Here is a 17,014-nt window from a genome sequence, read left to right as displayed (position 1 = left end):
CCTGATGATGCCTGCTGCTGCTGTATATTTGGAGTTGGCGGTGTCTCTCTCTCTCTCTCATCATAATCACGCTGGCTAGGAGATGTTAACTCCCTCGCCCGGTATACAAGAGGTCGTAGGCTCGATCCCGACCCTGACGATGCCTGCTGCTGCTATATATTTGGAGTTGGCGGTGTCTCTCTCTCTCATCATAATCACGCTGGCTAGGAGATGTTAATTCCCTCGCCCGGTATACAGGAGGTCGTAGGCTCGATCCCGACCCTGACCATGCCTACTGCTGCTGTATATTTGGAGTTGGCGGTGTCTCTCTCTCTCTCTCCACGCGTGGCTTCTTCCTCCGGGTCCTCCGGTTTTGTCCCTCCGACATTTACAATCGACGTCACGCGTGCAGAGAATTTGGCTGTTCGACATTTCCACGTGATGACGACAAGCCACATCGTAGACCTTTCATTTGTTACGGCCTGGTCACTTCTGAAAAAGATCTACATAGCTCAGTGGAGCTTAACTGGTGAATCAATAAATAAAAAGTCTGGGTGGTGGGGAGCGGTGGCGCGGCGGTTAGCAGGCGAACCCGGCGACCCGAGTTCGATCACCCGCTCACGGCAACCAACCCAAAATCTGAACCGGCGGTGGGGTGGGGGTGGGAGTGGCGCGCCAAGAGCACTTGCCCCGGTGAGGCCGCGCGGGCTACGCGGGGGACCTTTGCCCGTGCTCACCTCGCACTTGTAGCAGGCGACGTGGAAGCTGCGGTCGAGCGCCACGACGCGCAGCGTCTCCTTCTCACCGGGCGCCGGCACGATGGCCTCGCCGCACACCGAGCACCGCGGGGCAAACTTCCTGCGCGCCGTACACACCACACACACCATAAACAACGTACACCGCACACACCGTGCACACCGTACACACCGTACACACCACACACACCGTGCCGTACACACCGCACACACCACACACACCGTAAACAACGCGCACACCGTACACACCACACACACCGTGCCGTACACACCACACACACCACACACCGCACACACCACACACCGCACACACCACACACCGCACACACCACACACCGCACACCGCACACACCGTACACACCACACACACCACACACACCGTACACACCACACACACCACACACACCGTACACACCACACACACCACACACACCGTACACACCGTACACACCGTAAACAACGCGCACAATGCCACACGCACCGTGCCGTACACGCTGCACACATGCACCACACACACACACACACTGTACACACCGCACCGTACACAAGGACCGCACACACATACACACCGTACACACCACACACACGCACCGCACCGTAAGGGGTCGCTATCCACTAGGGGTCGCTATCCACTAGGGGTGGCACGAGTGATTGGAGCTTGCACGTTCTGCCCCTGTGCTACACGGCGGCTTTCCTCTGGATTCTCAATTCTCTTCATGTAGCTGAGCGCACGGTGTGACCGGCTATCGGGCACGAAACGTCCCCCAACGCTGAGACATCATCCCCTGCAAGTAAACTCGAGCGGGATCACACAGCAGCAGCATCGCCCCCTACCGACACAACTTGGCAGGACCCTCCCGAACCAGAGGGTCTCTTGAGGCTCGGCAAAGCCTTCCTGGGTGAACACGTGGAGTGATGATGAGTAATATCGATCGTCACGACAATGATGATGCTGATGATGCTGATGATGCGAGCGAGGCCTTCCTGCTTCTCGGTTGTGCGATCGTGCGGCGATCGTGGCTGCGTGTGGTGGTGGTGATCGCGGTGGTGGTGATCGTGGCGGTGGTGGTCCCGGTGATCGTGGTCGCCCGTAGTTGTGGTGACCGTGGTGGACCTGGCGATCGTGGTCGTGCGACCGTGGTCATCGCCGCGATCGCCGGGATCGCGGCGATCGCGGCGATCGCGGTTGTGCGACGGTGGCGGCCGCGGCAGCAGCGGCGGCGGCCGTGCGCTTTGCCTGTGGAAATCCTCGAGGCAGTGCACGCGGTTGGCGGAGCACACGGTGAAGGGAACGCCGTCCAGGCTCGTGCCGCACTCGGAGCACGCGAAGCACGCCGGGTGGAAGGCGCGCCCCGTGGCGTGCAGGATGCGGTTCACGATGGCCTCCCCGCACACGCTGCAGTGCTCCAGCGTCTCCTGTCGCGCGGGGGCACGGAGGTAAAAAACAAAAACAGGGAGACGGGGGGAGGGCATGGTGGGACAAACAGGGGAACGTGGGGACACGCGTGGACACGTGGATGAAGATGGTGAGGCACGCGGGGAGACATCGGGGCAAGCAAGAGGGGAGACGCACAGTGAGACGTGGAGACGCACGGGGAGACACAGGGGGAGATATGGGGAGACACAGGGGGAGATATGGGGAGACACAGGGGGAGATATGGGGAGACACAGGGGGAGATATGGGGAGACACAGGGGGAGATATGGGGAGACACAGGGGGAGATATGGGGAGACACAGGGGGAGATATGGGGAGACACAGGGGGAGATATGGGGAGACACAGGGGGAGATATGGGGAGACACAGGGGGAGATATGGGGAGACACAGGGGGAGATATGGGGAGACACAGGGGGAGATATGGGGAGACACAGGGGGAGATATGGGGAGACACAGGGGGAGATATGGGGAGACACAGGGGGAGATATGGGGAGACACAGGGGGAGATATGGGGAGACACAGGGGGAGATATGGGGAGACACAGGGGGAGATATGGGGAGACACAGGGGGAGATATGGGGAGACACAGGGGGAGATATGGGGAGACACAGGAGGAGATATGGGGAGACACAGGGGGAGATATGGGGAGACACAGGGGGAGATATGGGGAGACACAGGGGGAGATATGGGGAGACACAGGGGGAGATATGGGGAGACACAGGGGGAGATATGGGGAGACACAGGGGGAGATATGGGGAGACAGGGGGAGTGCGGTGTGTGAACATCAGCACGAAGGAGACAGCATCAGCCCTGATGTGTGACCCCGACTGTGACCCCCGGCTGTGACCCCAGCTGTGACCCCGACTGTGACCCCGACTGTGACACCCGGCTGTGACCCCGGCTGTGACCCCGACTGTGACCCCGACTGTGACCCCAATTGTGACCCTGACTATGAGCCGAATTGTGACCCTGACTGTGACCCCGACTGTGACCCCGACTGTGACCCCGACTGTGACCCTGGCTGTGACCCCGACTGTGACCACAACTGTGACCCTGGCTGTCACCCCAACTACGACCCCAATTGTGACTCCGGCTGTAACCCCGACTGTGACCCGAATTGTGACCCCGACTGTGACCCCGTCTGCGACCCCGACTGCGACCCCAACAGCGACCCCGACTGTGACCCCGGCTGTGACCCCGACTGTGACCCCGACTGCGACCCCGGCTGTGACCCCGACTGCGACCCCGACTGTGACCATGCGGGTGACCCTGGCCACCGGGGGCTCACCAGGTAGCAGGCCTCGCACAAGTGCCCCACGCCGGGCGTGCTGTAGAAGGGCAGCCCCTGCAGGCGCCGGGCGCAAGCGGCGCACGTGAAGCAGTGGACGTGGTGCAGGCGCTGCTCCGCCACGCAGCCCTCGCCGCTCACGGGCAGCCCGCACGCCACGCACACCCCTACACGCCGACACCGCACCGGCGCACAGATCAATACCACACCCCTACACGGCGACACCGCACCGGCGCACAGATCAATACCACACGCCGACACGCACCACACTAACGTGTGTCACCGCACCACCAATCCCACCGCACCGCCAGCGCCACCACGCAGATTAATACCGTACTCGCACTGCATACGGGCCTGCACACCGCACCGCATCACCACACGAGCACACACAGCACACCACCACGCAGCACACACCACCACACCACCACACGCAGAACACACACCACACACACCACACACCGTACACGCCGCACACACCACCACACACCGCACACACCACACACCACCACACACCACCACACAGCACACAGCACCACGCCGCACGCTGGAAGTCTGCGTGAACCCCACGGCTGGCGGGGCGAGGGCACCGCACGGCAATCACGAGCGGAGCGAGCACCACTCAGTGTCCCACCACCCACTCAGCGTCCCCACCACCCACTCAGTGTCCCCATCACCCACTCAGTGCCCCCACCACGTCCCCACCACCCACTCAGTGTCCCCACCACGTCCCCACCACCCACTCAGCGTCCCCATCACCCACTCAGTGCCCCCACCACGTCCCCACCACCCACTCAGTGCCCCCACCACGTCCCCACCACCCACTCAGTGTCCCCATCACCCACTCAGTGTCCCCACCACATCCCCACCACCCGCTCAGCGTCCCCACCACCTGCTCAGTGTCCCCACCACGTCCACACCACCCACTCAGTGTCCCCACCACCCGCTCAGCGTCCCCACCGCCTGCACTCACCCAGGGGTTCGTCCACGGCGGCACCCTCACCCTCACGCGCCTGGGGGGGGGGGGGGGGGTTGAGAGGGGGTGAGAGGGGGTGGGGGTAGGATGTCAATGGAGATGTTCTCCTTTCCCGATCCACTGCTGGATGAACGCCTCCCCCCCCCCCCCCGACGCCCGTGTCGGCCACGGCGGTTGTTTGACCATACTTCACCATTCTGGACGGGATGGCGAGGGGGAGCACCACCCCGGGGAGGGGGGGTGGTGGTGTTGCTCGCCACTAACGTGGCGCCACGGTGGCTATTAGATGTTAACTACCTCGCCTGGTGTACAGGAGGTCGTGGGTTCGATCCCGACGCTGACACCTGCTGCTGTATAATTGGAGTTTGCGGTGTCTCTCTCTCTCTCATCATCATCACCGTGGCTATGAGATGTTAACTACCTCGCCTGGTATACAGGAGGTCGTGGGTTCGATCCCGACGCTGACACCTGCTGCTGCTGTATATTTGGAGTTTGCGTGTCTCTCTCTCTCTCTCATCATCATCACGGTGGCTAGGAGATGTTAACTACATCGCCTGGTGTACAGGAGGTCGTGGGTTTGATCCCGACCCTGATGCCTGCTGCTGCTGTATATTTGGAGTTTGCGTGTCTCTCTCTCTCCCCGTGGCCGCGTGGATTTTTCTCCGGGTCTTCTGGTTTTCCCCTCCACGTTTACAATCAACGTCACGCGTTCAAAGTCTTTGGCTGCTAGACATTTCCACGCGATGATGATGATGATTAGCCCACTTCCTTGAGCTAACATTCGTGGCCAGGTCGCTTCTGAGAAAGAGCTATGCAGCTCAGTGGGTCTCGCCTGGTAAAGTAAATACACGGCACTTTAGTTTAGTAGTTGATAGACGTTGGGCGTGGCCGGGAATCGAACTCATGTAGGCGTAGTGCAATGCGCCAACCACTGCACCACCACTCCGCCGTGGATATGTTACGCTCGGAGCTAAGGTGGGTTCATAATGACGCCGAGGCTGAGACAGCCCGGGTTTCAATCCGGATTTAAGCTCCAACCACAGTGATCAATCACCTAGGGGTCTCATGGACATACACACAGAGACCCATAGACTCGCACAGACCCATAGACTCACACAGAGACCCATAGACTCACACAGAGACCCATATACTCACACCGAGACCCACAAACTCACACAGAGACCCACAGACTCTCATAGAGACCCACAAACTCACACAGAGACCCACAGACTCACACAGAGACCCATAGACTCACACGAGACCCATAAACTCACACAGATCAATAGACTCACAGAGACCCACAGACTCTCATAGAGACCCACATACTAATTTGGCGTCGTTATTAACATGGCTCATTGCAACTGCGAGCAATACTTGTGCTGGCTTCATAGACACATCCGAACATTCTCTGCACTTGTCTAACAACGGTGATGTCACGTAGTTTATCCGGAGAATGCGGCATGAGTCGCCAGGTCTCGGTCAGGGAGCTGCACCAGCAGCTGCTGCTGCTGCCACACCGTGGGTTTATTTACTTAAATATGTTTACAGACAATGAATGATGAGTCGTCGTGTTTATTATGCACGTGGGAGGCAGGAGGAGGAGACCGGAGCACCCGGACACAACCCACGCCTCGCGCGAGGGGGCAACGCTCTATCCCCAACCCCCCCTCCCCCTGTAGAGATGGAATAAACAGGTGGCGATGATCCCACTTGCTACACTGCCTTCTCCTAGCGAGCCAGCGGTGTGGCACCTTCTCGACCTCCACCCAAGGGAAGGGAGTTCCACGTAATCTGTGTGTGACCCACCAACCCCACTTCCCCCCCTGTTGCTGCCTCCACAGGGCGCTTGGTTACGATGATGGGCAGTCAACCAGCACCACCATCACCACCACCACAACCACAACCACCAGCACTACCACAACCAACACCACCACCACAACCACAAGCATCACCACCACCACAACCAACACCACCAGCACCACCACAACTAACACAACCACCACAACCACAAGCATCACCACCACCACCACAACCAATACCACCAGCACCACCACAACCACAAGCATCACCACCACAACCAACACCATCAGCACCACCACAAGCATCACCACCACCACAACCAACACCACCACTACCACCACAACCACAAGCATCACCACCACCACCACCACCATCACAACCATCGCCACCAAAGACAAAGATCCCCCGAATAGCCTCAACAGACACACAGGCACATACGTGGAGTCAACAGACTGTCGGGGCAAGTGCTGTTAGCGAGTAGCACCTGTGAAGGCCGGCACGGCACACGAGGGCGTTGGTGGCCAGCACCACGCCCGACCGCCTTTGTCTCCCCAGTGGCGATGTTTACTACACACCGCACCAGGTACTCATTTGCGACTGAGCCGACCTAGGGGAGGCCCAGGGACCGGTTGAGACAATCGTCACCGGTGTCAGTGGCCGTGAGCGGTCACGTGAGCTCGTGAGCTTAGCGCAGCGCCTGCCAGCGGCACCGGGCGCCATCCAGGGGCTCTGCCGCCCGCGCCAACCCGCACTGACCAGCGCGGTGAAGTATGGCCAAAAGAACCCCCACGGCGTGAAGGAAGGTGGGCGTTCATTCAGCAGTGGATCGGCCACGAGGCTGTGCGCGTGCGTGGATGCGTGACGTCTCGCCCCCCTCCCTCCCCCCCCCTCCCCCGCCGACCTCCCCTCACCCCTCCCCGTGGTCCCTGGTAACAAGGGAGCGTCGCCATGGTAACGCACGCGTCAGGGCGTCACGGAGACGGCGTCGCCGCGGCGGCCCGGGGCGAGTGAACCCGGTGGCCCCCCGGGGAGACCGCGCGAGACAAAGGCCCCCCGTGTAGCCTCAGCAGACTGTCGGGGCAAGTGCTGTTAGGGAGCAGCACCTGTGAAGGCCGGCACGGCGCACGTGGGCGTGGGTGGCCAAGCGGCGCGCGCCCGTCCGCCTTTGTCTCCCCGGTGGCGATGTTTGCACAGATGCACCAGGTACTTATCTGAGGCCGAGTCGACCTAGGGGAGGCCCGAGACTGGCTCAGATCGCCGCTGGCGTTGGCGGCCGTGAGCGGCAACTGAACGTGGGTTGCCGGGTTCATCGCGAGGGGGTGCCAAGCGTTCCCCCGCCGCTCCCAGCGTGTGCGTGTTTGCGTACACGCACAACAACAACAACAGCAGCAGCAGCCGCCGCTGTTCGCCACTAACTGGCGGTGACGCCACTACGGCGCTTGTGCCAGGCTAGGTGCACGTTGAGGCCACGTGGAGTGTGAAAGGCTCGCTGGCAGGAGGTCACGGGACAGCCAAAGGTGTCATGGGCTGATCGACTGAGATGACTGCAAGATGCACCAGCCGTGGCCCCTATTGTCCCAGTTTGCTGTATTTTATCAGCCCAGCGATCCGCTCGTTGTTGTGAGCGTCGCTCCTCTGCCCTCTTGCTCTTGTTGGAGGGCGACTGCCTCCAACTGACCAGCAGCGTCCTTCACGAGCCTCCTCCGCAGAGGCCGATCTTGACACCGCTGGTACCGGTCATCGGCAAGTCCACTCAGCTCCACGTCCTCCTGTACCACGTCACTCCATCTCTTCTCTAGCCCGTGCCGCACCCGCTTAGCCCCCTCTATCCGGCCAAACAGAAGCTGCTTGGGAATGCGGTGGCTGTGCATGCGGGCTACATGACCCAGCCAACGTAGCCTCGCGTACCGGAGGAGCTCACTGATGGGAACGTGTCCAGATCTTTCAAGGAAATGTGAAGTCCTCACACAATCCAACCTGCTTAAACCCAGGATGGATCGTAGGCAGGCCAGCCTGAATGCTTGAAACCGGCGAAGATGTTCTACCAGAGGGGGTCCATGTTTCGGAAGCACAGAGAAGGGAGGGCATGACTGTGGCCGAGAAGACCCGAAGCTTCGTGTTGAGCGACAGTCGAGGTAGCTTCCACAAAGCGTTACGCGGCCGATGAAAAGATAATGCCGCTCGTGGGGAATTGAGGGAGTGGAGTCTTTGATGGCACAAAATACCCACGCAAGTGCTTTGTTTTGTGGTGGGATTTGATGGTAAGGCCCCACCTCTTAGTGGCACACTCCAGGTTCAGCAGCAGAACCTACAACTTGTTCTCAGAGTGAGCAGCAATTACTGAATCATCAGCGCACGTAACATGCTTGACCAATAGGGAGCCATCCCTTGCATGCACCTGGGCATCCACCAGCCTCCCATTGTACCAGCCAGTAATGCCATGGAAAGATTCCCAAACTACGAGAACATCGCTGTTGGGCTCCAAGGTGAACAGGGAATGGCTCTGACCCCTGGCCACGTAGCTTCACCCGGACCTGCCCACCATCATGAAGGCCCTTAATGACTGTGAGCAGAGGGTCAGTGACTCCAAAGACACGAACAACAACCCAGAGCCCTGGCCTTTTGATGCTATCATAGACCTTGACCAGGTGAAGAAAGCAGAGATGTAGGTCCTGTTGAAATTCCCTGCACCCCTGCTGCTGTAACAGATGGACAGAGAATTTGGCATCCATGCAATATCGCCCTGGCTTTAAACCACATTGGGGCTCCCTAACATTCAACAAAGACCAAGATCCCCCATATAGCCTTAACAGACTGTTGGGGAAAGTGCTGTTAGCGATCATCTATGAAGGCCGGCACAGCACACGAGTGCCAATGCTTACACATGGCACAAAGTACTCATTTGAGGCTGAGTCGACCTAGCGGAGGCCCAGGACCGGTTCAGACAATCATCACTGATGTTGGCCGTGAGCGGGAATCAAATTCGGATCGCCCGGTTCATAGCGCAGTACAGTAACCTCTGCACGACCATTCCTCACACACAAAGACAAAGGTCCCCCGTATAACCTTAACCTATACGTATCTTGGGGTCATCCTGGATTCAAAACTGAATTTTGAAGATCACATTGATTATATTTGTAAAAAGACAAAAATAAAAATTGGTTTTCTGTATCGACACAAGCACTGCTTCCCCCCTATGTTCCGTTTGGAATTGATAAAAGCTACCATACTGCCTCTACTTGACTACTGTGATATCGTGTATGAATCAGCCCCAAGTACTGTACTGAAGAAGCTTGATTCCATCTATCACTCGGCCTTAAGATTTGCATTGAACTGCCCATATAGGACTCACCACTGTGATCTCTAAATTGGGTCAAACTTAACATCTCTTAATGTTCGACGGCTTGTGCACCAGATCTTATTTATTCACGATGTACTTACAAAAAATTCCGCAGACTACCTGCTGGATCTCCTCTCTGTTTCAAAGAGCAAATTTGACCTCAGGTCTTCGCTCATCTACCAGCTTCACATTCCCTATTGCCGTACAAAAACTGGAGGAAGGCCCTTTGATATTGATGCCCCCAGGGTCTGGAATGCTATTGCCAATAAACTGCAACTTGAATCACTACCTATGAGATCTTCACTCAAAACTGCTCTAGAGGAGTTGTACACCCCTAGCTGCCACTGCTATTCAGTGGCCTAAAATAAAATAAAATGTTTCGCTCCGGATGACCACTGCAAAGTATTATCTGTATTTTGATTTAGTGTGCTGATCTTAAAAGGGGAATTGAAAAATGTGATACTCCGACTGATGCTCCTGTTGTTTGTGGAGTGACTCATGCAGCCAGCTGTGGCTCTAGGGTTTGGTGTTGCATGCTATTTATGTAGTTTATTGTAAAAAATTCGGTCACAGTTCCTATGATCACTGTTACATTGCATTTACGGCTTTATTTTGGTGATTTCTAAAAGTTTTTTGGTTTGACCATGTTTTTGTTTATTGTAGTACGGAGTTAGACTGATGGCCTTAATCTTAGTTGTCTTGTTGTTGTTTGACTTGCATCCCACTGGGATTTTTGCACACAGCGTTGGTGTACGGTGCTGTTTCAGGAATATTTTGATGTTTTTCCTGGATTTTCTGTTTGCACATGCACAAAGTCACTTTAAGATGTTTTCTTGTTCGTGTTTTTGTTTTTGTGTTTGTTGCGGTTGCACCCGATTCAAGAGCCGAATGGCTCACAGGGCTATACCAAATAAATGAAACTATGAAACTAAACTATGAAACTAAACTATGAAACAGACTGTTGGGAAAGTGCTGTTAGCGAGCACCTATGAAGGCCGGCACGGCACACGAGGGGGTGCGTGGCCAACACCACGCCCGGCCGCCTTTGTCTCCCCAGTGACAAAGTCTACACCCCGCACCAGGTACTCATTTGAGGCTGAGTCGACCTAGGGGAGGCCCATGACCAGTTCAGATAATCGTCACCGGTGGTGACCGTGAACAGGAATCGAACCCGGGTGGCCGGGTTCGTAGCGCAGCGTAGCGCTAACCGCTATGCTCCTGCTCCCCACACACAAACACGCACACACTCACACACGCGCACACACGCACACACACACACGGTGCCACCCCCATCCGCCACGACCACTGGACTCACCTTTCCATGCTGCACAACTGGGACCACCGCATCAGGAGGCACTGCCGATCCTCCACCGTGGGCTCCTCCTCCACCGTGGGCCCCCCCTCCTCCTCCGAGGACCCCGGCTCCACCTTGGGCCCCTCCTCCACCTTGAGCCCCTCCTCCACCGTGGGCCCCTCCTCCACCTTGGGCCCCTCCTCCACCTTGAGCCCCTCCTCCACCATGAGCCCCTCCTCCACCGTGGCCCCCCCCTCCTGCTCCAAGGACCCCTCCTCCACCTTGGGCCCCTCCTCCACCGTGGGCACCTCCTCCTACATGGGGACCTCCTCCGCTGTGGGGCCCTGCCTGGGCGTGCTCCTTGGGCTGGGTGTTGAATTGGACGTTGAACGCCGGGCGGCTCGGCGTGGCGTCCGCCGAGAAGCCGGTGTGGACGCCCGCACTGCCGGCGGGCCTCGCCGTACCACCACCTCCTCCTCCACCATGGATTACCGCACCACCACCTCCACCATGCACTACCGCACCACCACCACTACCACCATGCACTACCGCACCACCACCTCCACCATGCACTACCGCACCACCACCACCACCGTGCACTACCGCACCACTGCCACCACTACCACCATGCACTACCGCACCACTACCACCACCACCATGCACAACTGCACCACCACCACCATCTCCACCATGCACTACTGCACCACTACCACCACCACCATGCACTACCGCACCACTACCACCACCACCTTGCACTACCGCACCACCACCACCACCATGCACTACCACACCACTACCACCAGCAGCTCCCACCACTCCTATGACGGCGGTGCCACTGAAGCGGCCCCCGCTGCCAACCGCCACTCCAGGGCGGGGCACAGCAGCCTGGTTGGGTCCAGGGGAGGCCTCACTCGACTTGATCTGAGTGGGGCCCTGGGAGGATTTGGAGGAAGCCACGGGGCCCTGGGATGGTTTGGAGGAAGCCACGGGGCCCTGGGAGGATTTGGAGGAAGCCACGGGGCCCTGGGAGGATTTGGAGGAAGCCACGGGGCCCTGGGAGGATTTGGAGGAAGCCACGGGGCCCTGGGATGGTTTGGAGGAAGCCACGGGGCCCTGGGATGGTTTGGAGGAAGCCACGGGGCCCTGGGATGGTTTGGAGGAAGCCACGGGGCCCTGGGATGGTTTGGAGGAAGCCACGGGGCCCTGGGAGTCCCCAGCAAACACAGCGTGGGACGTCACCTTGGCCGCCTGTAACAAACACGAAGACGAAGAAGAAGAATGAATGGTTAACATTATGAGACCTCCTTTGCCAGAAACAAGATATAGTAATAGGTTTTACCCTTTTAACTGGCACAAAAACTGACACCTTTATTCAAGGCATCATGTTTGCAATGACCACAACACAAGCAGTCAAAATGCAAACAAAAAAGACAACTCTGATAATAATATGCACTGTCCTTGAATTTGATTGGTCCACACCCGAGACAGCTTTTCTTAGAGCCTAGTCTCCATTGGTGTCTTCTGGTCCAACACCATTGGTGTCTTCTGGTCCAACACCAATGGAGACTAGGCTCTAAAAAAAGCTGTCTCGGGTGTGGACCAATCAAATTCAAGGACAGTGCATATTATTATCAGAGTTGTCTTTTTTGTTTGCATTTTGACTGCTTGTGTTGTGGTCATTGCAAACATGATGCCTTGAATAAAGGTGTCAGTTTTTGTGCCAGTTAAAAGGGTAAAACCTATTCCTATAACGAATGGTTGTTAACATTGGTAGCCGGGCGCCCGGCGGCACTTGGCGCCACCGTTTGCGATAGCGCAGGGAGATGGTGACACGCGGGGAGGCGCCTTCAAAGGTGCCCCGCGCTGGCAGCACTTTCCCCAACAGTCTCGTCAACAGGGGGATCTGTGTACACACACGTGTGGGTGTACACGTGTGTGTACACGTGTGTGGGTGTACACGTGTGTGTGTACACGTGTGTGTACACGTGTGTGTGTACACGTGTGTGTACACGTGTGTGTGTGTACACGTGTGTGTGTACAAAACAACCCTCTACCTCCTCGCGGTGCTGGACGGGCAACTCTGTCGTGGACAGTGCTGTGGGGGGAGGTCCAATTTTGATTGGCTCCTCCCCTCATGGCATATGTGTCCACCACAGGGGCTAAACGGGAGCTCTGGACGGGTGCGAGGGGCTGGTAACCCCTCCACCTTCAATTAATTACCACTAAACCACGAGTTAAACTGAAATATGTAACTAATAAGCTTGTGCCGGAGGCCCCGGGGGGCCAGGCGTCTATGACGTCTCCTGGCCAAACCCCAATTGGCGGAGCCAGGAGATTGAATATCTACCCTCGGGGCTCCTCCAGAAACAACGAAAAGCCACTACGGGTGGCCACGTGGAATGTTCGAACGCTCACTGCGGAGGAGAGGCTGCCACTCCTCTGTCGGGAGCTGGACCGGTACCGCCTAGATCTGTGTGGCATTCAGGAGGTCCGGTGGACCGGCTCTGGCTCCTGCCACCATGAGGGGTGGACAGTCCTCTACTCGGGGCAGCAGACTGCCAAACAACAGGGTGTGGCTCTTCTTTTGAACAAAAGAATGAAGGGGGCGTGGGAGCGTGGCGGTGAGGTGTGGGAAGCTGTAAATCCCAGGTTACTTTGGGCTCGCCTTCCATCAACCGGAGGCGAGGAATGGTGGTCGTGGTTACTTATGCCCCCACCGAAGATGAACATCCGTGGAGGGATGCAGGCAAAGCCGATGAGTCAGATGCCTTCTATGACCTCCTGTCACAGGTGCTGGCTAAAGTGGCTCCTCGGGATAGAGTCATCATGTTGGGTGACTTCAATGCCCGAGTTGGTCATGATGCTGGCACCTGGTCTGGAGTGATTGGAGGGCATGGGCCAGATCAGCTCAATAACAATGGTAGGAGGCTGCTAGATTTTTGTGCAGCCCATGTGCTTGTAATTACCAACACGCTGTTCCGGCATCGGCGCATCCACACAACATCATGGATGCATGCCGGGTCCAAGCAAGAACATCTGCTGGACTACATAGTGACGGACCAGCGGATGCGAGCCCATGTCCTTGACACCAGGACCTACCGTGGAGCTGATCTGCCCTCTGACCATCGACTAGTCATCTGTAAGATGCGCCTGCCATTTTTCCACTCCGGTGGTGGGTGTACACCCAGGACCCCATTCCAACCTAAAGTGGCCTGGTCTCAGTTATCTGATGAAAGTTGCAAGCGAGAATTTCATCATCACTTGTGGCTGGGATTGGCATCGTCCCCGACTCCTCCTGATGTCGAGGGTAAATGGGCGAGGTTTAGGACTGTGACTCATGCAGCTGCAATGGCTGCTTTGGGTATGCGGTCCAGACCTCCCCAGAGACCCTGGCTGACAGAGGAGGTGTTCAGGATGGTTGAAAAAAAGCGACAGGCCCACTGTCATCGGCTACAGAATCCCACTTCAGAGAATGAGGAGGCTTACCGCAGCCTTCACTCGGAGGTTCGGAGAGCCGTGAGGCGCTGCAAGGATGGGTGGTGGTCGCGGGTTACTGAGGAGATGGAGTCTGCCTCAGTGGCCCATGATCACAAATCTCTATTTAACTCCATCAAAAAAGTAATCTGCAGCACCACACCTATTACCATCATTAGGGGAAAAAACGGTGACCCAATCTCCGACACCCAGGAACAGGTTTGCAGATTTGCTGAGCATTTCTGTGAGGTCCTGGGGGAGGGAAAATCCCTCAGCCAGGAAAACATCGTGGCACAAAGTGAGGATGGCCCTGCTGAGGCTGCAGTGCCTCAAATATTGGAAGAAGTCACCCCCTGTGAGTGGCTGGCTGAGGTGCCATCTGTTGAGGAAGTACTGAAGGCGATCCGGAGTCTGAGACCAGGAAAGGCAGCGGGCAGAGATGATCTCCCAAGTGAAATGCTGAGGGAGGGCGGCGTTTGTGCACAGACTGCCCTATATGACATCATAACAACAGTCTGGACCACTGGACGGGTTCTGCAGGATTGGAAGGATGCCCTGGTGGTCCCCCTTTTTAAGAAGGGAGACCGCACAGACTGTAACAACTACAGGGACATCTCACTCCTCAGTGTGCCAGGAAAGGTCCTGGCAAGGATTATTCAACATCGCCTTGCCAGGCACGCTGAGGAGAGGCTTGCGGAGCCCCAATGCGGTTTCAGGAAAGGGCGGTCCTGCACAGATGCCATATTTTCTGTCCGTCTGCTACAGCAGAGGGGTAGGGAATTCCAACAAGACCTACATCTCTGCTTTATTGACCTGGTCAAGGCCTATGATACCATCAGTAGGCCTGGGCTCTGGGTTATTCTTCGTGCTTTTGGAGTACCTGACCCTCTGCTCACGATCATTAAGGACCTTCATGATGGTGAGCGGGCCCGGGTAAAACTACGTGGCCGGGAGTCAGAGCCATTCCCTGTTAATCTTGGGGTGCGACAGGGATGTCCTCTGGCTCCCACATTATTTAACATCTATTTTGACCACGTAGTTTGTGAAGCCTTCAATAGCTGTACCGGGGGAATCTCCATATGGTACAGATATAATGGGAGGCTGATCGACGCCCGGGTGCGGTCAAAGGATGGCTCCCTATTGCTCAACCACGTTATGTATGCTGATGATTTGGTAATAGCTGCACATTCGGAGGAGGAGTTGGAGAGGTTGCTGCTGAGACTGGAGTGTGCCACTAAGAGGTGGGGCCTTACCATCAGCCCCTCCAAAACTAAGCACCTGCCTGGGTATTTTGTACCATCGGACACTCCACCCCCACAACTCCCAATCGGTGATGGGGCAGTTGTGGAGAGAGTGGAGAGTTTCCCTTACCTGGGCAGTGTGCTTATGACTGGCTCCAGTTTAACAGCAGAGGTCTCACTCCGAATCAGTCGAGCGGCAATATCTTTTCATCGGTTGCGTAACGCTGTGTGGAAGCTACCTGGTCTGTCGCTCCGCACTAAGCTTCAGGTCTTCTCGGCCACGGTCATTCCCTCCCTTCTCTACGCTTGCGAAACGTGGACCCCCCCTAATGGAACATCTTCGCCGGTTAGAAACATTTAGGCTGGCCTGCCTACGATCAATCCTGGGTTTAACCAGACTGGATTGTGTGAGGAGCTCAAAAATCCTTGAAAGATCTGGGCAAGGTCCCATCGGTGAGCTCCTCCGGCGGGGAAGGCTGCGATGGCTGGGTCATGTAGCCCGCATGCCCAGCCACCGCATGCCGAAACAGCTTTTGTTCGGCCGGATTGAGGGGGTTAAGTGGGCGCGGCATGGGCTAGAGAAGAGATGGAGTGATGTGGTACAGGAGGACGTGGAGCTGAGTGGACTTGCCGATGACTGGTACCAGCGGTGTCAAGATCGGCCTCTGTGGAGGAGGCTCGTGAAGGATGCTACTGGACAGTTGGAGGTAGTCGCCCTCCAACAACAACGAAGGGCAGAGGAGCGACCCTCAGAACAACGAGCGGAGCGCCGGGTGGCTAAAGCACAGCAGGTTGGCACAGTAGGGGGCACAGCTGGTGCATCAGCCAGTCATCTCAGTCAGTCGACCCGTGGCACCTGGGTCTGCCCCGTGACCTCCTGCCAGCGGGCGTTCGACACTTCACGTGGCCTCAGGGTGCACATAGCCTGGCACAAGCGTCGTGGTGACATCACCGCCACTTAGTGGCGAATGGCGGTTGTTGTTGTTGTTGTTGTGTGTACACGTGTGTGTGTGTACACGTGTGTGTACACGTGTGTGTGTACACGTGTGTGTGTACACGTGTGTGTGTGTACACGTGTGTGTGTGTACGCGTGTGTGTGTACACACGCGTGCGTGTGTACGTGTGTGTGTGCCCGTGTGTGTGCGCGTGTATTTGTGTCTGTGCACGCAAACAGGCTCACAGGTTTGCTGAGCATCTTGGGGGAGGGGAACCCAGCCCCTCAGGTCAAACAACAGCACAGGGCAAGGTGGGCTTGACCCTGCTGGTGCTGGTGTGCCTCAAATACTGGAGGAAGTAGCCACCGCCTGCGAGTGGCTGGCTGAGGTGCCGTCTGTTGAGGAAGTGCAAAGGGCGATGCGGAGCTAGAAACCAGCTAGAGCGCCGGGGAGAGATGACCTCCCAAGCAAACCGCTGAGGGACGGTGGTGTGTGTGTGTG

At 57.1% G+C, this 17,014-nt stretch overlaps 1 protein-coding gene across 1 annotated transcript in view; it reads right to left on the bottom strand.

Moving 5' to 3' along the window:
• The window catches only part of LOC142930466 (uncharacterized), a 51,836-nt gene that overhangs the window by 7,439 nt on the left and 27,383 nt on the right, over window positions 1–17,014 (bottom strand). Inside the window, exons 5-9 of the mRNA XM_076072866.1 lie at window positions 10,885–12,111; window positions 4,427–4,466; window positions 3,457–3,623; window positions 1,972–2,150; window positions 717–837 (exon numbers count right to left, since the gene is read on the bottom strand). Of these exons, the coding sequence (XP_075928981.1) occupies window positions 717–837; window positions 1,972–2,150; window positions 3,457–3,623; window positions 4,427–4,466; window positions 10,885–12,111 (1,734 nt within the window). The remainder of the gene's footprint in view (window positions 1–716; window positions 838–1,971; window positions 2,151–3,456; window positions 3,624–4,426; window positions 4,467–10,884; window positions 12,112–17,014) is intronic.

This window comes from Petromyzon marinus, chromosome 39 (assembly GCF_048934315.1).
Source record: "Petromyzon marinus isolate PM22_M1 ecotype Great Lakes invasive population chromosome 39, UKy_Petmar_22M1.pri1.0, whole genome shotgun sequence".
Classification (NCBI taxonomy): domain Eukaryota; kingdom Metazoa; phylum Chordata; class Hyperoartia; order Petromyzontiformes; family Petromyzontidae; genus Petromyzon; species Petromyzon marinus.
Note: the sequence above shows the minus strand (reverse complement) of the source record. Positions and strands in the feature narration are given on the sequence as shown.